General features: G+C 43.9%; 1 protein-coding gene across 5 annotated transcripts in view; it reads right to left on the bottom strand.

The window, feature by feature from the left end:
* Positions 1-20,287, bottom strand: part of KCTD15 (potassium channel tetramerization domain containing 15) — a 42,080-nt gene extending 21,793 nt beyond the window's left edge. The window contains exons 1-3 of one of the 5 annotated variants that reach the window (XM_062604860.1): positions 19,824-20,286; positions 19,368-19,572; positions 13,932-14,107 (exon numbers count right to left, since the gene is read on the bottom strand). In XM_062604860.1, the coding sequence (XP_062460844.1) occupies positions 13,932-14,107; positions 19,368-19,370 (179 nt within the window). In that variant the 5' untranslated portion in view covers positions 19,371-19,572; positions 19,824-20,286. Of the gene's footprint in view, positions 1-13,931; positions 14,108-17,679; positions 17,705-19,367; positions 19,588-19,823 lie in introns of those variants that run through there. The other 4 variants (XM_062604861.1, XM_062604862.1, XM_062604859.1 and 1 more) reach the window with 4 other exon arrangements.
* Positions 20,288-22,494: the final 2,207 nt, after the last annotated feature.

Below are 22,494 nucleotides of genomic sequence, written 5' to 3'. Positions count from 1 at the left end.
GGAGGAGGAGTGCTCAAACAACTACAATGAGCAGACCAGCAACTAAGAGAATTGGAGCCCCCATGAGTTTTCCTTTCAACCCTTTCCATGCCCACCAGACTTACAAGAATATTAACATTAAGCCCTTCACCTCACTGCAATAGGGAGATTTTAGGCCCATCAGCACTGGCCACTCATCCCAAATTTATCAGCAGCATGTTTGTCTCCAGGGTCTGCCTTCCACCACCCATTTCACAGGGAGTCAACAGCTCAAGAGCAAAATGCTGCTTAGTCCTGAGTAATGGTGGCAGAGTCCAATTCTCTGTCAGGCTAATGGTTATAGTTTGCCTTATGAAAATAGCATTTGTCTATTTCAGTGTGTTATTTTAACAGCTATAAAAAGACTTCATTGAAGAAACAGTTCCTTTTATGTTAATTGCTGTATTACGAATCCTTTTCGCTGCATTTGGCCTGTAACCACACTTATAGGCAGAGTACATAGACACAGACAGAACAGCACTTATCACTACACACACTAGCATTCCACCACATTTATTTAAGTCATCAGTCAGAAAATGCCTTTGCTGTGCTTAACAGGAAAAAAAAGTAACTTTCAGATACAGTTACAATTTGCACCTCTCCATTAAAAGTTCCCTATGTGCTTGTTTATCCTTTGTAACAGGGACAGTGACAAACATCCCCCCATCAGTTTTTGATGCTTAACCATAGTGTTTGCATTCATTTGGTCTGGCTGAGCTGTTTCGGAACAACCATCACCAGAACAGAGGCTTTGACCATGGAAGGTGTGCAGATGCAAGGCAGCCCAAAAGGAAGCAGAGAGGCTGCAGCTACTGTCGTTCAAGACAGGCCAGTTCTGCCACCCCTGTTCCTACCAAGCAGTAACTGCTTGGGGAGAGTAAAAAGGTCAGAGTCCGGCTGACTTGCATATTCTTAATAAAAGTAATCAAATAATATTACAATGTAATACAAATCCCCAAAATACAGAACTTGTTAACACTAGAAGCTAAATACTATTCTTCCAGTGAAATACTCCTAAATCCAGGTAACTGCACAGAAGCTCACACATTCCTGGTAATACTTAGCTCTTTGGGAATCCCTCTCTATTTTAAATCATGGACTTACACTTAAAGAAGCACATGTTAGATGGATTTCTAGCACCGTAATTTTTTCTGGTATAAAGTTCAGGTTACTTTTACTCTCATGTCTTTTACTTCATTCTAATTGACCTTTCGTCTAAATAGCTGGTGAAGATTAAAAATATAATACAAATTCGTACTGCAAAAGTATTCTGATTTTATTATGCCATTGTGTTGCTGTTCTGACTTGAGCTCTGCAAGGATTCTTAGCCTTTCATATTTTCTCAACAGAGAATTTAAACTAAATTTTGGCTATGAAAATCAATGCAAGAACAAAAATTCTTTAATCTAAACAAACTTCTAAACTAGCATCTTAGTTTACAGAAGTGTTCCCTAGTTTCCCAAAAGTCCCAATCCTGCAAGAACTGCATTTCACTTCAAAATCTGTGGGAGTAGTGAGCACTCAACAGAATGAAATTGTTAATACATGAGAAGATGCACAAGTCAAACAAAACATGCCTGCCTATACAAGCCTTTTCTTGCTATTCCTTTAACCATCCCTTCCCCCTAAATCATGGTACTTTGAGGCCCTGATGAGGACAGAGCTGCATCAAATGCCAGCTTTCTTACTGCTCACCTACTTGCCGTAACATCAAGTGCAAGCTAACAGTATTTTTACTAAGATTTGCAAATCTGACTAGATCTGGACATTACTTACATTACCATCACCCTTGTACAACTGGGAAGTTGAAAAACATATAGATACTAGTTGTATTTTAATATAAATGGGCTAAATCCTTGCTCATTGAAAGAGCAAAGAGCAAAACTCCCACTGGGACTGGTTGAAGGCAGGGAAAATTTCAAATGTAACTCACTGATTTACCTTTCAGGGTGCGGGTCTGGCCCTCTGCATCCTTTGCATGTGTGGGTGCTGTGAAACCAGCATGTTCCAATACACAGCAGGAGAAAGAGGGATAAATACTGAAGGGCTGCACAATCTTTCATAAAGTGTAAATAGTGACAGTTAACACATTCACTTTGGAACCTGCTGCTCCCGTAAACAGCCAGAATATTTACTCTGCTTGAGCCGCCTCCCTTCACTTCTGATCCCAGACATGCAAAAGCTGAGCAGCTTTTTCCTACAGTTCTTTCATTTTTCTACAGTTCTTTTTATTTCCACATCCACAACACAGACTGTCCAGGACTCTGCAGCACTGCACCATCTCGGATGAGCACCCTCAGTGCCCGCGCTGACCTCTGCTGCAGTGGGACATCTTCATACTGAGAACAGGAATGATACCAGCCTCTCTTGAGTATGATAAATGAATAATGCTCCTGTTTATTCTTATATTTGATTAAGTTGTACCCAACATACTTTTCCTGGCTGTTCATTTAAAGAAACTGAACACACCAAGAATGTGCTATTTTGAAGGGAAAACAACCACCAAAGCCCATATACCCACACGAAGTAGGAAGACTAGTGTAAGAGTTTTTGCTGGTGAGCCTGAACTACTGGCAGATGCAAGGCAGAAGCAAAGAGGAATTTTCAATAGTTTTCTGTTCCTGTAGCTGGAGAGCAGGGACAGAGAGGAAGAGACCCACTGAGATGTCCACTGGGAAGAGCCTGGCTCCATGGCCAAATTCCAGCAAAAAGAGGGAGCCCGTGTCTACTGACTATGGAGAGGGAACCCAGACCTGGGAAGGAGACAGTAATACACCTGCTGCACAGAGGACACACACAGAATTAACTTTGGTAAAAACTTTAAAATAGTAGGAAAATATTAACTTTTGGATTGATGAGACACTGAAAGCTGAACCTGGCTCTTTTTATGTGACTGCAAGAGATTCATTCTTAAATACAATATTATGGTCATGAGTTTGATTCTGGTCCCAGTGAAGTCAAGGACAAAACATCCTCTGATTTAATTGAAAGCAGAAGCAGGCCCCTACTTTAACACTCATGCCTGAGAACAGAATACAACTGCATGTGAACAGAAGCAGAAATATGTTTGGAACTGGTTACAAATACATGCGTGATTCCCCTTTGCCCCCCTGCAAGATTAAAAAGCCGTCATTGAATTCTTCAGTCAACAGCTGTATTATGTACTACTGGTCCAAATTCAGCCCTCTTTTCTTTCCAGACAATCCCAGCACAAGCAGAGGACCCTGTTTCTCTGTTGTCATATACCAGCTCTTACGGAGTTCCACTAGCCAAATTTGTCCTAATTCTAAGTTTTACAAAGGCATACCATGTGCCCCAAATGCCAAAGCTGCAGCCTTTGGTATAAACTGTCCTGGTACAACTTGTTGGTGTAACATAGTATGACACCAAAGAGGTTAAAAAGAGTCCCAAGTGCCTGGTTTTCACTGTCCGCTTTCTCAAGACAGGCAGATTTGCTGCTGCAAAAGTGTCTACCAGATCGAAACGGATTACCTGCAGCACTGGCAGCATCTGCACTCCATTAGGAGAGCGACGTAACAGGAGCCTGCCTTTGGACTGGGATTCCTTCAGCGTTTCAGCTTTACAGTACAAATATCAGTTTCCAATGCTTGCCAACTGATCCCTAGAGTCTGATGAAGAGTAACGATGCAAATGCCGCATAACAGCTTCCCAGCATCCACGTGCAGGACTCCTTTCAGATTTTGCTTTATGTGGTCCTCAGCAGATAAAAAAGCAGCAGTTTTAGGCTTTGAATGCATATCATACTAGAGTAGAGTGAAATCAAGACAGTACAGGTGAACACCGCAATACTCTGCTCAGCCTCTGTCCTGGTACCTAGCTCTGACAGGCAGGCAGTCATCACAGTGACTGCAGCAATAAGGAATGCAACCGCACACACACGTGAAGCTAACTGCCATCCTGCCTGGAGTTTCAGGTGAGAGTAAATCAGTTAGAAAAAAAGACCAAATCCCTCTAAAATGTTTACAGACTGTCATTTCTTTTTTAAGCATCAAAAGATCGAATTATATGCTAATCACAGAAGATGAGGTGAAGGAGTAGGCAGGCTAGCGGATAGAGCATGAAGAGGAGTTTATAATTCTGGAGTTTAATTCCAGCTCTGCAGCTTCTCCCAGCTATCAAATTGGCTTAGGAGAACCACCAGCCTCATGTAACTCTGTATCAATGGAGTTATACCAGGGATGAGAGTGACTGACAATACTTACTGTTTCAGTCACCAGATTATGTATTTAATGTCAGTACAGCACAAGGGAACAAGCCGATGTGCTGGAAGGACTAGGGATACTGATCAATTTATTACATTCCATGTACCAGAAAAACTTGGCAAAGTTCTTGTGGCTAGCAGCACCACGGAGCATGACCTGCTTAAGCTATAGCCTGGCATCCTCCACACAATCCTGTTACTCTGCTTGAGAGATCTAGCATCCCTCATGCTTTCACACAAGAATCCTGTGTATGCACACCCGCATGTTTCTTCTATTTAAATATGCACCTTGCTCTTAAAGATTTTATTAGCCCAGGAATAGTTTAACTCTGATTCAGCTGAACCCAGGACAGTTACACAGGTACAAATTTGGAGTAGCTCCTTCAAAACCAGCAGTCATCTCTTTCAGAAGGCCATCTGACCAGGAAGGACATGTGCTGGACCCGTAAGTGCATGATGCTTTGTCTTCATTTGCCTGTTAGTTTTGAGACTCAGTGTTGTGGATACCTAGCAGAAGCGTTTTACAACGTTCAGCTTCTCCTAACTCCTCTCCACACATCACATCAGTATACACCCCTGGTATAACTCCACAGAGGTCAACAGGGTTACACTAGGGATTATTTTGGCCAGGTTTAATTATTAGGCAGTTTTCTAAAAGAATAGGACTTATTTTGTTTTCATTTAATCTTACAGTAAAATTCCCATTGACTTCACTGGAAGAGAGGTTTGACAAAACGTATCAATATCCAAACCACCTCTATTTATTTCAGTGAAAGTAGGCAAGAAATTAATACGGTCCAATGTATTTTTAAATGTTAGGTTTCATAAATGATCACAAGCATGTAGGTCACAATATATACACAGAACGACACCTACAACAGCCACCAGTGGGATCATTAAAATAATCAAGTTAGGCCTAGAGACAAATTCATTTCATAACATCCTCCCTACAAAACAGATACCCCCTTACTTCATAATCTAGGGAGTCCATTTTATAAACTTCTTAAGTAGTTCATGAAGTATCCCCCTAAGCAGACTTGGTCTACTTGCTTTGGCAAGGGTCTTTATAAATCAGAAGACAAATACCAGTGTATTCAAAGACCAAATATGAAGACATAACCTCATTTGTACCTCATCTGCTCCACTGGTCTGGTGGCTACCTGTGACCTCAGGACACGATTTCCAGTACAAAGTTACCAAATCCACATCTTTACATAACTCCTCTCCCTATGATGAGTGAGCTAGTCACACAGCGCATGAAGAAGCCATCAAGAAAAGAGATTACCCTTTGCTTTAAGTGTAAAGCTGCTACAACTGTGAACCTGAACATAGGTGCAGTACTTTACATTGGCAGGAAACAGCCTCCACCAACAGCACATAAAAGGAGGAGACATGTTGCTTCCATACATTCCATGGGAGTGGTTTCTCAAAGTATGCTGCTAATGCTTTTCATATTAACATTGTGAAGATGACTGCTAAAAAATATTTAAATTGTGCTGCTGGCACCAAAGTGCCCTGTCAGGTGAGTGGTAAGTAAAAGTAGCAAGAAAGAAATGACAAAGTACTTGACCAACTAACCTCAGAGTCTGCTAGAGTGGTAAACAAAAAAAAAAGACCCACAAAAAATTGAATTTTTGGCCTCTCCATCAGCATTTCCATGTGAGTTTTAATAAACCAGACTAGTTTACAACCTGTTGTAAGCAGGAAGGGTGGAAATTGCTAATGTGCTTAGTGTAAATCAGCTAGAGTTGTGTTACCACTGTAGAAGAAGAAACGGAAGAGAAGAAAATGAGACAAGATCAGCTAGGTTTTGCACCAATGGTACTGGAGACACTGTTAAATGTTTATCTTCTGGACTCCTCTCAGAGGCTGTAAGTGACATTCCTCCTGACCACTGCCAGGCTGCATGGAGATATCTGTTCTTCCCTTCCACTATCTGGGCTAAGCAAGCTAGTATCTGAATAAAGAATGTGCAGTTTTCTCAGATTCAGGCTTTTTGAAAAGCCTGTGCCAGGCATAGCACTATAGCCATAATTTTAATCAGACAAGTGTTGATTTGCTACCCTCTCCACTCTGTGACTATCTTGGTCTGCCCCTTCCTAGATGCCGTAATACCCATTTATGTCTAGAACTCCACACAACCCAGGCTGTAAATGTATATGGAGAAACAGTAATTTCCCAAAATGTGTTCATGAGAGACTATCTAGGCAGTATTTTCTTCTACATTTCATCAAATATTCCAAGTGGACACACAAGTAAGTCAGACATCAACAGGGCCCAATGTCATCACTCAATTACAGATTTGTACTCCTGAAAGGTAAATTGCTTTCCTCTCCAGAGCCTGCATGCAGTCCCTGGGCAGTGCTGTGCTGGGCAAGGCAGTGGTGAAGAAGTCCAGGAAGTAGTAAACACCTTTATCACAGCAGACAGCTTAGCTCTCATGTGGCTCCCTACATGCCAGCTAGTAGGAGATCCCGGAGAGGTGGACACAGGCACATGTGAAGAATTAGTTTCCATATAAACTCCTTCCTCCCGTCTCCCCAAGTCACTTCAGTGACTTAGGGTTACAGGGACTAGTCTCCTTTACCACCAAAGCCAACACTGCAGCTGTGGAACAACAGCCCTGGGTAACGTGGAAATCTGCTATTATGCTGAGCTTCATGGGCTCTGTCAGACCCTAAATCCAGGACTTTTTCTCATTAGCGAAAGCTAGAAACAGGGTATCTAAAATCGGCATTCCCAACTGTAATTACATCCCTGTTACAGATTGTTTTTATTTTCCATAGATGCCAAGCCACACGCCCCTTCTCTGGCACAGGTCATGCCCTCGTACTCACAGATCTAGGACTGGTGTGACTCCTGCCATAGTGGCTCTGGCCAGCCTGCAAGAGGAAACAGTTTCTCACCTCCACCCATTGTGCTCTGCCCCAGGGGAGCTGTGCTGGATGTATCCTAACAGCGATGTTCATCTGCCCAAAGGAACAAACACTTTCCCCAAAGCTTATCAAAGTGCTGCATGGACTTGTGCAACCTCAGCCACACAGCATCTATACCATAGTGGCTTTGCAGATGGGGAAAGACTAGTTCAGCAGCCTGGCAATCTGGCAATACAATTTCCTTCGTTTGTGCCAGCTCCATCTCTGGTAAGTGCAACATCCACAGGCAGGCTGGGGGGAGACAGAGGATGGGAAGGGGAAACACCCTTTTTAAGAGTTTTTTCCTTAAGGGTCAAAATTCCCTTGGAAACCGAAGAGAGATTTGCCCAGTCAATAACCAAGTAAGAAAAACTCAAAAGATTTATCTCTAAATTGCAGGTGCGTGAAATGAAACTGAAAATTATTTTAATCTCCGTGAAAATTCTTATGTTAATTCAAAAAAGGCACTGCACAGAACCAAAACCTCTGGTTCTCAGCTCCTTTACTGGTTCTCATCTGTAGCATACACCTGATTGCCTTAAACAACGGCAGAGCCCCAGGGAGCCCTGGCAGGCTCACCCCTCTCTGCAGAGCTGCTACGCTGGTGCGTGGCGTCCTTACGTGCGGGCAGTGATTGTGCACTATGTCCATGACCTGCACCTCTGAGCGTTTGTAACATGCAGGGAAACACACTGCTGACTCTTCAAGTGTTTTGCTTTAAAGTCTGTGTATGGTTTAAATTCACAATACCTATTAAAATTAGTGAGCTTTTACACTGCAGCTCATGCGCAGGCACATTTTGTAGCACTTTGGCTGAATGTAGGCTGCTGGCTCCTACTCAGAAACTCTGCTTTTTAGGTAATACACAACAGTTCAGAACCTGGTGTCACCCCACAAGCAGGGTGGTCAACAGCTGATCTCAGTGGGAAGCACAGTACCTTAGGAATGGTGAAAAGTGCCATAGCAGCACACTTGCATACATCCTACACTGTACTTAAACCAGAGTCATTTAGTAGATGTGCATGGATGAGAGAGGGACTCAGGAGGAACAAGACACTATACGGATGCTGTGAAGGTGAGCAGTGTGGAATGGCAGTAGCATGGAGAGGTTTGGGAGACACCTTATTCAAGATGAACACTATTAATCTGCAGTGGTGCAGGACTCCTGTGGCACTGGGCTGGCAGGAGGCTGAGCTGGCCTGACAGCTGACACGGCTTCTGCCCTAGACCAGGATCCTGCATTTGAACACACCATGCTTTCACAGGCACCAGCAATCTCTGGTTATGAAGAAATCTGGTCTCTGCTTAATCCATCTGAGTCCTAGTGTTTTCAGGACTGACTGACACCCTAAACTGCCAGCATGGGGCAAGTGACAGAATTTGCTAACTGGACATTGGGTTTGGGCAATAACATCAATAATACACATATTGAATGGGAAATTAACAAATACAACTGCTACAGTGAGTGACACTGGATTGATCCTACATGAGCAAGAAATATGAGATGTTCTCAGGTATGCCAAGTCTGAAGAATTATATAACCTAAACATATATAAATTAAGAATTTCCCTGTTCTCTCCCACGAAGCGCAGAGCAGGAGCTGGTACAGAGCCCTAGTGTAAAAGATGATGTGGTAAATCTGTCTTGTAGATCTTAATAGCAAATGTGTTTGAGCTGTACCACTGTATCTGGCTATACTGGGTCAGAAATCATGTTCTGTCAGGCACAACAGAGGGGTCCTAAAAATTGAAGAAGAGCATTCCCCTGACCTCAGTCCAGCCCAGTGTGGCTGCAGAACAGGGGAAAAGCAGATCTCAGGTGTCAATGCTGAGCTACAGCAACCAGAAAGATGGAGGAACTGAAGGAAAAAGCAGGAGAATTAAACCCCGCAGATTCCTACAGAGCATCTGGAATCACAAGGTCATCCTTGGCAGGAGAGCTTATCTGAGAGTGGGTCTATACAGGAACGACAGTTTGACAAGAAACACTCAAGAGGAGAAAATGTGCTTTAGGGGACTCCTTTTGACCAAAGAAGTCCATGGGTTCAGAGGCAGGGGTACGCCTGGAAAACTCTACTATGTCTTATTCCTGCTTGCTTTTGTCATAACTAATGCCATAAAAACCATGAGTTTTATAAATACATTTTGAACAAAAGAACATACTTATCTTTAATAGAGGGTTATGCAACAAATACTAATTCACCAAGAATGTAAGGTAAATACATTCACCTTTTATACCAGAAAAACTGACAAAGAGCTCACAGCAATTCTCTGAGTTAAAAACACTATTAAGGGCTGCAAAAAGGACAGGCTTCTAATGAAAAATCTTGTTCTGCTTTCTAATAGAAATTCAAAGTGATATCGAAATTTCCAGTGAAATTGAGAAGCTGGGGCTTGCTGTGTTAGACTGCAAGTCTGCTATCGAGTTCAGTAAGACTGAAGGATCTAGTAATGTCTTTGGGTATTCTTGACTTCATGTTAGGAGCTTGGCTTTTGGTGTGGGTTGGTTTTTTAAATGTAATAATTGTCTCACTCCCTTGGATAAATACACTTTGCAACTTGCTTCATAGATGTGCTAGAGGTTTTGCAGCCTTTACAATCTGTCATATAAATCCACATTCAAGTGTCAATGTGTGAAGGGGATACTTTAGAGGTCCTCTGGGTGAAAACATGAATGGAATTTCTAGAGAAAATGCTCTCAAGGATGAAAAATTTGTCTACTTATCCAGTTACTTCAGAAATAAGATGCTGATGGTGAGAGTCACTAGACTAAATTCAACAGTGGATTTTTCTTTATACCTGTAACTCAAAACTACCAGAATTAGGAGTTCTGGTGGAAAAACTTGCTATATCAGTAAACTATTGAAACCAAGCCTCAGATTCACGTAAGACAACATCAGCTCCCATGTGCCTCCAAAGCTTGTTAACTTTAATGGCTATTTTGGGTATGCACAAAAAACAGCTTCAAGTAGCTAAAGAGGGATTAATAATATTGTTTCTTAAGTAATTTCTGTGACCACCATCATTATGCTGTTGTTGATCATAATTTCTTCCATGCTTTTCATTTTTCTTGCCTTTCACCCTCTTTCTTGTGTTTCATTCAAAAAGCCAACTGATGAGATGTGTAAGAGCAGTGCATAAGGTGAGCATAAGTGGTTTAGAAACCATCTTTGGCGCTGGCTGTCTAACCCTCTTCTTTGTCACACCAGTTGTGCACTGCTCAAGTTCCCCCCTTCTTAGGTGTATTTATGTAGCCTATAAAAAATTACTAGAAAGAGGGCCTCTGCCCCTCTTAATGCCTAATCTGGCACCCTTCACTTATGCAAATCTAATTAATGGACAAAAGCTTTTCTCTCAGCAGCTGCACTAATACAAACAACATCAAAGGCTGTCAAAGTTGCTCTGAAACAACTCTGGAATCACTGAAATGCAAGAACTTGCCTCTGACTTCATATCACCAGCCATTCACTCACTCACGTACGACTTCCAGAATCAGGTCCTTTCTCCAAATTAGAGCCAACCACCTAACTTGGGAACAGCCAGGCAGAGCCAGCTGAGTGGGCTAAGCACAGTCAATCCTAACAAATTACAGTAAGAAATCTACCACACTGACTGCCGTCAGCTGTAATTTATATCATACCAGAGGGGTGACTGGAGAGCAGGCATAGGCAGGAACTGGTCATACCTATACTTGCTCCCGCTGGGCCTGATCTGGCAAGCTGTTGGAGCTCTTCTGTCTCTTCAAAGTCAAAGTGAACTGAGTTTGTTCAGGACTTCACATGACTGGACCTCCTCAAAATACTATGAAGTATAAACATGATTTGATGATTTATTTTCTTCTGTTTTCCATTAGCATGTGATGTCTCTGTGTATGCACACCCTAACTGTATTTATACACATGCTCACAATCTGTATGTGTCCTTTAACATTCATGTACAGTACATGCTACAAGGTAAAAGCCTACTTAGGATTTTGGAGCACTGATAAATAGACATTGTAACAGAAATAAACAGGAAGCGTTATTTCCACAGCTTCCAGTTTTAGTGGGTACAAACTACGTGCGACTGGGGCTATGATTTAGCAAAGCACTTCAGAGTATCAGCTTACATCTTTTGCTGAAATACAATGTACGAATATAATTTCTTAGATTTGGAGTTTTAAACTCACCCTTAAACCGAGAGTTTAATATGCTAACCAAAGTAACCCAGGAAGCTCTGCGTGGGATGAGTATGGTCACGCCTCTGTGGCCATGCATGTTATCACTGACCACAAGCTAACAGTACTCGGCCATTAATTAGAATCATAGAATACTTAGAATTGGAAAGGACCTTAAGATCATCAAGTTCCAACCCCCTGCCATGGGCAGGGACACCTCACGCTAAACCACATCACCCAAGGCCTCATCCAACCTGGTCTTGAACACTGCCAGGGATGGAGCACTCACAACCTCCCTGGTCAACCTATTCCAGTGCCTCAGCACCCTAACAGGAAAGAATTTCCTCCTTATATCCAATCTAAACTTCCCCTGTTTAAGTTTTAACCCAGATGTCTTGCTCAGAAGAGCTATTGCTTTCCTAATGCACCTGTGACAGACCTGGGATTCCTCTCCCAGCAAGACCTGTGAAGATAAGTCTGTGCCTTATGGAAGATACACACCATGGCAGCAAAGCACCATCAGGAGCTTCAACCATCCCCACTGAAATCAATGCAAGTACTCTGCCTGAAACAGGAATGAGAGCAGGCCAGACTTAATGGGGGGTAACCAACCAAGTCTACTATGCAGCACTGCAGAGAAACAGATTTCACATAAATAAATTAAGGGGGGAGGGGGAGGAAACAGATTAAGGTGCACCCTTCATAATAACTTCATAATGTATCTAGCAATATTCCTACTTGGGATGCTGGATAAAATTGTCATCTGAAGATTTCATCCTGTAAGCTTTTACTCCAGCAAAAAATAGCTTTTGAGCAGCTGAAAAAGCATTCAACCCTCATTAGATAACACAGCAATGGAAACAAAAGACAGTAAACAGCAAAATATCAGGCAGCACACAAGCTCTGGTCACGGTTTTGTACTTTCAGTTTTAACATAGTACAAAATCTTAAGAAATACTCTTGTTACTATCAAACGGGAGGTTTTAGATCAATACCCTATACTCTTTAAATAAAATCTGTGAATTTATATATATTTTCCCAAAGCTTCCATAACTGAAGTTTTCATTAAGTCTGATATAGGGCGTATTTTAAAAATACTGTCAGCAGTGATATTTTAAAATGTGGAAACAGATGTGCTACTCTATTACAACTACTGAATCTTCCCTGTATTTTTTTATATTATGAAGTATTTGTCTGCTTCTCTGCTATAAATCTCTCCCCACTGAACAGATTTCTTCTCTATGATTAAAGCAGTACTACACAGGCATCACTAAACAGGCATTGTCCAGAAAAATCATATTGTTTGGCCTGACCATAAAATATAGGTATTTCAGTAATTGTTTCTTTTCCATGCAGAATTTCAGCAACTCCCATTCCTTAGAATGAAATCACAGCCATATGCTTTATGACATCAGAGGCATTTCAAGGTGTGTCCATAAATGTCATTTATTGCTTGGGAACCTGCCAAATCTGCAAAAATACCTCATTCTTTTAAAGGAAAAATCTTCAAATGAAACTAGAGCTTCACACTGGCTGTCATAGAAAACAAAACAAAACAAAACAAAAAGACAAAAAAAAACAACCCAAACCTGTCCTTTATGAAAAGGCCATGCAGGTAGCAAAACCTCTGGCGATGAAACCTGCTGACCTGGGCTCTGGTTTGGAGTCAAGAGTGCCTCCTTTAACCAGTCTGCTGGGCACCCTGACACTGCACATCCACACCTTCTCTTGGCTACATAAGAGGCACTTGCCTTTCTGAAGAACAAGCAGTCTGAATGATGAAGAGCTCAACTAGTTTAGTGATCATAACTGTAAATCAAAATCAGGTAGGTCTTAATACACTGCTCCAATGACCGTGCTTTAGCCATTAACACAGCAGTTTCTTCCACACTACCAGCACAGGGCTGATACTGTCCAGGATCCCCCACCCTTCACATACCCAGTGGGACTGGGAGCACACACAAACATACTTTCAATGCCACACCTATTCGTAATTGGGCATATATGGAGTGTAATATATGATAATGTTGGCCAGATCTAAATAAATCTTGCCAGATATGTCACCAACCTGTCCAGCACAAATCAACTACCTTTAAGCACGCAAAGATTCAATCCTGTTTGCAGCTAAGAGCAGACAGAGTGGGTCAGCTGTGTGGCCACTACGCACAGGAAATGACCACTGACAGTGAGCCATACAGCTACCACTGGCGTTAGGATTTTGGCTAGCCAACAGAAGCATTCCTGAGTCCCAGTATAACAAAGCCATACAGTTTTCTTAAGGAAGGAGAAAAGGATTTCCCCCCTCTAAAATATGAAAGAAAGATGTTTCCTGGTACAGTTGGAAATAATCTAGAGCAGCACACCAACAGGTGTTTCAAACACAACGGCAGAGTGCAGAAGACATTAAGAGAGAGAATGAATAGACTCTCTAAATAATACCTAAATTTTACAGGCTTTTTTTTCTGTAGAAGCCCAGTGAAGTTACTGTATAAATCAGAAACTAAATTATTTATAAGTGGTGAATAAATCGTATTTCTCATTGAAATATTCCTCACAGGTACATGCCTCTCTCCATGCAATGAACAGAAATGGGCAACGAGTCTGAAAACACCAAGGTCTTACCTGGAATCTGGGTACTTCGTCAAGGTAGCCAGGCTGCTGGTGTACATGTGTCCTCCTACATCGATATGCACAGGAGCATTTGACTTGGTGAGTTGCGCTGGGAGAGGAATTCCTTGCGCAGCCAGAGGAGAAACCGGGGACCGTGTTAGAGACAGACGGGACATGCTTCTTCCCTCCTGCAAAAGGAAAGAAAAAAAGAACAGTTTCTCTTAAATCTACCAGTGTGTTACCTTTCTTTCCAGTGTGATCACAGATCTAATCAGATCATTTTTGCATCTGCCTGATCACATATTCAGTTAACAAATTATTGCCACCACTGTAATTAAGTGTATTTGCATCATTTTCTTCAAAGTACCAGAGGGGAAGAGAAAGATGCTTATTAGCAATAAGAAATCAAGAAAAAAAATTTTCAAGGTGTCAGCCTCAAGGGGCATAAAACAAACTGCAAAATTCTAATTAAAGGTCGCGGGCTTATGTGTTAGATGTGAAATATCCCCTGACATACGAATAACCAATTTGTGAATCGGGATTCAGGCGTTTTTGCAAGTTTGTCTCAGTAACAAGACACCTCTAAATTAGTGACTTCCTCAGTACCTAAGGCATTTAGTTTATACATGTAGTAAATTTCACATCAAACTAAGATCAATTTTCTGGTTTACTTTCAATAATGGTGAAATAAATGTATGATTTTCAGTTAAGCCTTAATATCAGACATAAAGAACTAATAAGCTTTCAAACCGAAAGCAATTAATACCTGGAAGCAGTGAAAACAGGAAGGTAAGTAAACTGACACATGCTTTCATGGCAAGACACGTGAAAAAGTACTGTACAATCTGGCATGTGAAATTACAAATTCAACAATCCACCTAATGCTTACTACCCTGAAAATACTTGAAAATTGGTGAAATTTCTGAATTGAGTCCAAAAATCCTCAGCTGATGTACAAGGCAAAAAAAAACACCACAAAATACTGAAATGTCTTAAAAATGAACAGGACAACCATAGCAAAAGAAAATTCCTCAATTCTCTTCTGGAAGAAAAACACAGCTTATTCTGCATGAAACGTGTGTCTCAAAGCTGATTTCAGTTAAATCGGTACAAACAGCATACATGTCAAACAGAAAAAAAACCTTTTATAAAAGTTTAAGAAAATATCCATCCATTCTCCCCCTTATGGGTAAAGCAACATACGCAAAACATTACAGTTGAAGACATTTCTGAATATAATCTAATTTTCTTGGTATTTTGTTCTGCAAGCATGCTACCAAGCACTCAGGCTCTTCCTTGTATCTGACAAGCACTTTACATGCAGCATGGCAAAGTGAATTCCCATTTCTCCCGCATTACTTTGACAGTCTTTCTTAGAAATCTAAAGCTGGTCTTGCCTTTCTCTTAGCAGTATTTTGCACAAGATGCCTGCCTAACCCACTTGATGAACATGCAATCAGCAAAAATTCTTTGTAAAACAAAACAAAACATCTAAGCTGTATAGAAAGGGAATGAGAAATGTTAATACATCTGGACAGCTTCACAAAGTCACTGCAACATCTCCATTTACTGTATTCCATCTTGGTTAGCTCCTAAGAATTTCCTGAATCTACAGCACAGAAATACATCACCCCATTATGAATCCACATCCTTTCCTCTTCAGAGGCTGGACGGACATCTGCACTGAACACGAAGCAAATACCAACTCTGTCTTTAGGACTTCTGTGTCAGCCGATGCAAAGTTGGGCATTAACATTTTTACTACAGCACCACCTTCAAGGAAAGTGATTGAATCCTTTCATGGCTGAAGACGTTGCTTTCTTGTTTCCCACAAGAGCCTGTTGTGGGCAATCTTCAATATGTCATAGAGCATAAATAACAGAACTAACTTTTAAGAACAACTTGGTGTGTAAGTACCTGCAGTATTTTAGCGACGTGTTTACTAATCTGTGGGTGCCTCATCTGTCTGCCAACACAGACAAAGGTTTTTGGTTGGGCTTTTTTTTTTTCCTTACCAAAGAGCACTGCAAACTCATGTTCACTCTCTACTCCTTCACTTAAATGAAAGGGTCAGAAGATCCAGGCTAAATGTCAACCCTTTGTTCAGACCCTAACCATTATCACTAATGATAAAGGTGCATGGTACAGAGCTGCCTTAGAAATATATCTCATGCAGTTTCACAAAACAAGTGCCTAATTAGGGCTTATATGCACCCCTTGTTACAATTTCCAAACGAAATCAAAGGACTTCCAGTCTTCTGTAAAAGGTGTCTTACATTTAACCATTTGTCTTGAAACACAGACTTCAATTTTAAAATATGCACAGATAGCTAAAGATCAAGTGATCTGAATCTATTTGTGCATATTTAAACACCGCTGCTATCTTAGGATTGTGTTTAATGTTAGTGTACCAGTAAATTCCTTGATCTGTAGAGAGTCTGAGATTCTCAGTGAGGCCATACTCACACAGTAGATATTTAATTTATACTATTCACTGGAGGGACCTTTTGAACAATCCTCTGCTTTTGGCATCTCTCAGCTAGAGCATGTGTTGAAAAAACACTTAATTATAGAAAATCACTGGAAAGCTAAAATAGTTCTCAAACTTTTATGGCTTTTCGTACTTACTGAAGGTGCCACTGGCTTTCTGGGGGAGAGGAGGAGAAGGGGAATTAAAGTAAAGGCTTTTCCCCTGGTTGGAGAGGATTCATATTAAAAAAATGAATCCTATGTTTTTATTAAAGTTGTGGAATTCAATCATTTTCATATGAGCAAATTATTGGGGGCATAACTACTAAGCATCACAAGAAGGGGTCTGAAAACACTCTTATTGCTCAAAAAAAAAATTAAATCCCTATTTCTCAAGGTATCGTAACCCTATTTCTAATGACTCCTTCCTCTTCTTAATGTGAAATGCAGCTAAAATTCATCACACTGAGTAATGTACTTACTTTATGCACAAAGCAAAATCCTAAATGTATTTATCCAGCAAAAGTCTTTATGCACATATTCTCTAATACTGACGTGAAAATTAAAACCTTAAGGGTAAATATCACAGAAACACTAACAAACTTCATTTATTAAACCATGTAAAATAATCCTTGCTCTTAAGTCGCCTACAACAGCATACAGCATCCCAACTAGTGGCACAGGCAATAACCCTGCTCTAATAAGTAACACAGAAACCTGCTGAAGGCAAAATCAATAGAGCCTGATTCCCAAATTATGTGAATATTTAGTTTTTCCAACATTACACACCAAGATCTTTCAGAGCCAGCTTATCTTTTTCTGCCTTTCTAAGCTAACTGCATAAGTACTGCTTGTAAAAACTATTTGCCCATGCAAAGTGAAATAATCACAATGCCATGCTCATTTACACACAAAATGATTTTGTGTCCCATTGTGCTCACAGTTGTTCAGCTCTCTAGGGGTGATTAAACTAGCTATGCTGCTACAGCTTGAGATGATTTCACTGAATCGTTTCTCCATGAAGTTGCTTCTTTGCTAAGCTGTTATTTTAACCATAAAAGGTAAACAGAAGGCAGTTGTAAGAGCTCCATTCAGCTCCGTGCCCAGGGCTATAACCCTAGGGCAGAGAATGCTGAAAGACTGCAGAATTTTCCAGGGTGTTGCCTTTCTTGCTCTAAAGCCTTTAGGAATACTGTTCATTTAATACACACTCTAGATGATACATTTCAGATCCTACTAAAAGAAAGACTTCAAAAGTGTAAGAACTTTTGGGCGGATGAAGCTTTCCCACCTCTGCACATAGCTCGGGGCCATGGTAACCAATACTGCTGTTGGATGTTGGGAAAATACAGCAGGAATAAACCGTGCAGAGCAGACATAGAGGGACAAGGGAGGTGAAAGGTTGCAGGGTAGAAACCGGCAGCAGGCTGGAAGGGGCAAAGAGAAAAAAGGGAGAAGAATGAAAAAGGAGGCGGCTCGGAAGGAGGGACAAAGTTAAATCAAGAAGCAGGCACTTAAAAGACTACAGATGGGAAGCAAGACTAATTAAGGATGTAAAAGCGCTTTGTTTCTAAAGTTTATTGTTGCCAGGATAAAAAATTAATTGAAACTAATGCTGTTATTCACTCGCGCAGTTTAATTCCTTCATGCACATTTAGGACGTTAGCTGAGAACTGCAGGTTTAAGGACCTGCCATGAGGCAGCCCTTTCCCCCGGGGGGCCAGGGCCCGGTCCAGCGTCTGCAGAGCCCCGGCTCACGCTCCCCGGGACTGCTCCCAGGCCGAAGTCAGGAAAGAGGAGGGGGAGGGAGCTGTCCTCCTCCCCCTCTGCCCCCCGAGACCTCCATTCCCATGCCAACAGGCCCTGAAGAGCTCCGGGGTAGCCTCCCCACGCAGCCCAGCACCCCGGGGCGGTGACCGGCTGCAGGAGTCACCCGCATGGCAGCGCTGGCGCGACCGGAGGGACACGGCGTCTGCAGACCCGGCAATTACCTTTGTCTTTACACACCCAGGGAGGGCGACCACTCGGGTCTGCCTCTGGAGCCACCCCGAGACAAACGCTCACGCCGTGAACCGGGCCTACAGACAAAGCGGGGGGGGGGGGGGGGGGGAAGGGGAAGGGGGTGGGGGTCTGCAAGCCACGGGCTCCAAGGCTCCAACACTAAAAGTCAGTGAAGGTTTGTGCTCACACCTCCACACCTCCTCGCTGTTTTCCTCAACACTGGACCGAGTGACAGAGGATATGGTGCCCAAAACTTTTACGGGGGGGGGGGGGGGGGGGGGCGGGGGCAGCTCCCTCAGGAAATCTGCCGGAAAAAAAAAAAACAACCACCTTAAAAAAAAAGAGGCTTCCCCCCTTCCCAACCCGCCTATCTCCAGCCTATTTAGTGCAAGTTTCACGTCACCCAAACGCCTTTCCAGGCGTGATGTCCAGGGAAATCACCAGCAAGCAACGCACCCGGTCACTCAACTTCTTCGTTTCTCTTTTTAAACACACTGTGTGCCCAAAGGTAAAATTCAACCAAAAAAAAAAAAAAAAAGGGCACAACATGGCGTCCTTTACTTATTCCCATATAACAAGAGAGGGGATGTCTTAGATGAATGCAAGAGAAAGGGGAAAAAAAAAAGAAAACCACCAAAAAGCCAGCCCCGAATCCCCGCTCCTGCACATTTTCCGCGCAGCCAATGGTGGTGAGCATTAGCCAGGCTAATGTATTAATTTTGCAGAAGTGTGCCACATCGCATGCAGGAGCAGAAATGCAAACTATAGCCTAGAGTGGTTTGAAGTCTACCCCAGACCAAGCCTTCCACTCTCACTGGCGCCAGAGTTTCATTCACAGCCCGCCCGTCTTTTCCATACGCGCCGCTCCCCATTGTCGCCCGCCTTCCCTTTGTGCCGAGCCGCCCCGTCGCCAGCCCCCGCGCCCCGCTCCGCGCTGCCCTGCGCACCGCCCGGCCGACCCCCGCGGCTCCGCTGTACCATGCGAGAGCGCGGAGCGAACCGTGCTGCCTCCGCCGCGCTGGGGCTTGGCCGTCGTCTTCAGAGCCGGGGCCGGGACGGCAGCGCGGGCACCCCGGGCCGCGGGGCTCCGCCGGCGCTGCCCATGCTGGAGCGGAGCAAAACAAAACATACACACACAGACGGAGACACGGCGCTATCAAAGCGGAGCGGCTGCAAACGGGTCCTGTAGCTTTAAAAAAAAAAAAAAAAAACAACAAAAAAACCGCCCCTCTGCCGCTTCTCCTGCGGAGCCAAGACCCGAGTTAGTTTGAAGAGGCACTTTCCAAAAAAAAAAAAAAAAATTAAATAAAAAGGAGGAGGGGGAAGCGGGAGAAGGCGAGAGCGCAGTGCGCCGCGATGCAAGGCGATGCACGACACGGCGCGCACTGCGCGCTCCGGCCCGGGCAGCCTCGGAGCCGCCGCCGCGTTCCTTACCTTGAGCACGGAAGAGATGTGCAAGCCCCCCTTTGGCTTTGGGCTCTGTTGGGTTTGTGTGTGATGGGCTCAGCTTTTTGCTTTTATTACTGTCTTTGCTCCGCAGATCCTGCTGTGATTATTATTATTATTATTATTTTTAAAGCTCCTCAGTCTCTCCTCTCCCCCCGTTTTTGCTGCTGCTTTTTCTATTTATTTTGTGTGTCTGTGGATGTGTGTGTGTGTGAGGGGGAAAAAAACCTTTAAATGAAACTGCCGAGGCTGTTATGAGAAGAAAGGCAATAATCCCGTCTCTAAATAACAGAGGGAAGGGAGAAGAGGAGGAAAAAAAGCGAATTCTTGCTCAGGGCTTTGCAAACGCCTGCAGGGCAGAGGATTAGGCTACAATTAGCTCAGCCCTTTGCTCTCGCCCTAGCTAATTTTGCGATGAAAATTGGATATTTTCCCCTCCTTTTGGTGAAGGTCTCCAGATTTATTCTTACTTCTCCCCCCCCCCCCCCCCCCCCCCCCCCCGGAATAAAATAAAACACAACCCTTGAAAATGAAATTAGGCTGGGAAGGCGGCCGGCTCCCCGGCCCCGCCGCCCGCAGAGCCCCTCCGCGCAGAGAAGCGCGGATCGGGGCAGGAGCCCCGCTCAGCCCCGCGGAGCGCTGCCCGGCCCTGGGGATAACGGTTCGGGGTTGGGGAGGATCAGGCCACTGTCACGTCCTTCAACAGACTTACTGAAAAGGAGGAAAAGGGGGATGGGGGCTGGAAGGGGGAAAAAAGCTGATTTTAATCATTGTCATTTGGTCTGATGTAATATTTCCCCAGGCGTTTTCAACTAGGCATAAATTTTCAGCTCCCAAATAAGTAACACAGGGCACGTTTCTCACATTTCTTGACTCCTCTGTTACAATTAGGGAAGCACCCACTCTGCACTTGTTGATAAACTAGATCAAGTTCAAAAATAAATAATAATTTTAAAAATAACCCCGACTCCCCCCTTCCCCCCCGCAGCACCCCACGCCGCCGGGGCGCGGATGGGGGGTCTCGAAGGCGGAGGGGGCGCAATTATTCGCCTCTCTCCCTCCTGTCTCCCCCTCCCTTTCACCCTTTGCTAATGTCTCGCATTGTAAACGCCAAATTTCCTGTAGGCCATTAAAACCAAATGACGTCTATCGACATGCATTGTGCTATTGCGGAGCGCCCTGGCAGCCCGCCCCCGGCCAAAAGCGCCATTTCAATTAGAGAGCGCGGCGCGATGGCGCGGGGCTCCGCGGGCGGCTCCGCGGGCGCGCACCGCGCCCGCCCCGCGCGGCGGGGGGAAGAGCCGGCAGGGACACCCCCCACAGAAATCCAAAAAAAAAAGGCAGAAGAACCCTCCCTCAACTTTCAGCCAAAGACGCGGGTCTGCCGATGCCTGCGCGGGGATGCGCGTCCTGCTCCGCGCTGCCCCTCGCTCAGGTTTGGGGGAAGGAGCCGGGCCGCTCCGTGCTTCACAGCTGGCGGGGTAACCCCGGCGCTTGACCGCCGTGCCCAGGGCAGCGGGATACCGCCGCCTACCGCGCCCGCGGAGCGCTGCCGTCCGCATTGCCGGCCGGCAGCCCAGCCGCGGCGTCAGCTCGGGCTGCAGCGCCTACTAGTGCCCAGCGCGGCCGCGCAGCGCAGTTATGCAACGCTGCGCGGCGGCCCTTAAAGGTCAGCCGGAGGGGGCCGCAGTCCGTACCCCTGCTGCGCTCCGTGCACCGTCTCTTCCCGAAGCAGGGGAGAAAGGCAGGACCCCCTAAAACTGAGTGTTTTTTTCCAAAGTTCTCTTCCGTGTCAGGAATAAACAGAAACTTTTTTCCTAAGGGTAGCTTTTTTTTTTTTTTTTTTTTTTTTGGAGTACAAACTACAGGAGAAGAGGGAAATTTTCTCATTAAAGTTACATCCCTGCAGTTAGTTCAATTACTTGATATATGCAGAAGATGTTGTAAATTTAAAGATTTAAATAGCTTACAAAGATGCCGGAGGCTCCATCAGTTAATTTCCTTAATTTATGGATTTTTAGCTGAGCTTCTGAAATGAAAAAAGAGAATGAGAACTAGGTCAGCAGAGAGATTTGCATCCAGAACAGACTAAAATTTGTTTTTCTTGACCATCCCTTCAACCAGGTGCTGACACTGGGGGGGTCACTGTCCCACCTCTGACCTCCAGGCTGGGACACCCATTTGCCTGTGTGAGCACAGCACAAAGGAGTGGATTTTATTCTAGAATAACCTGGGAACACCAGCGTGTCCCCATACCAGCTGCTTCACCTGTTTGCCGGATGAGGCTGCAGCCTAAGTAGTCTCATTTCCTCAGCTCTTGGGTCAACAAGTGAGTACAGGGAAGACAAACTCCACTGAAGCTCAGTGACCTGTCACACAGCACAAGTTTCACTTGGCTTTCCCATAGGAGTGTGGGCAGACACTTTGGGATGACTCGACATTGTAATTTTTACTTCCTTTGTGAGTTACTAGCTGCTAAATGAAAAATAAATACGAGAATCTGAAACAGCAATCAGAGCATCATAAAAATAGAATTCTTCTGCATCCAGGCACAGGAAAGAGGGAAAAGAAGATCCAAAGTCTCGGTGCTGAATAAGAAGTAGAAATTGTGTTTTGACTCATCCCAACGGGTCTGTGACAGGTACCATTTAACTGTGCT

This window comes from Pezoporus occidentalis, unplaced genomic scaffold (genome assembly GCF_034315485.1).
Source record: "Pezoporus occidentalis ecotype Australia unplaced genomic scaffold, CSIRO_AGI_Poc_V1 ctg89, whole genome shotgun sequence".
Classification (NCBI taxonomy): domain Eukaryota; kingdom Metazoa; phylum Chordata; class Aves; order Psittaciformes; family Psittacidae; genus Pezoporus; species Pezoporus occidentalis.
The sequence above is the reverse complement of the archived record's forward strand: the minus strand, read 5'-3'. Positions and strand labels throughout refer to the sequence as shown.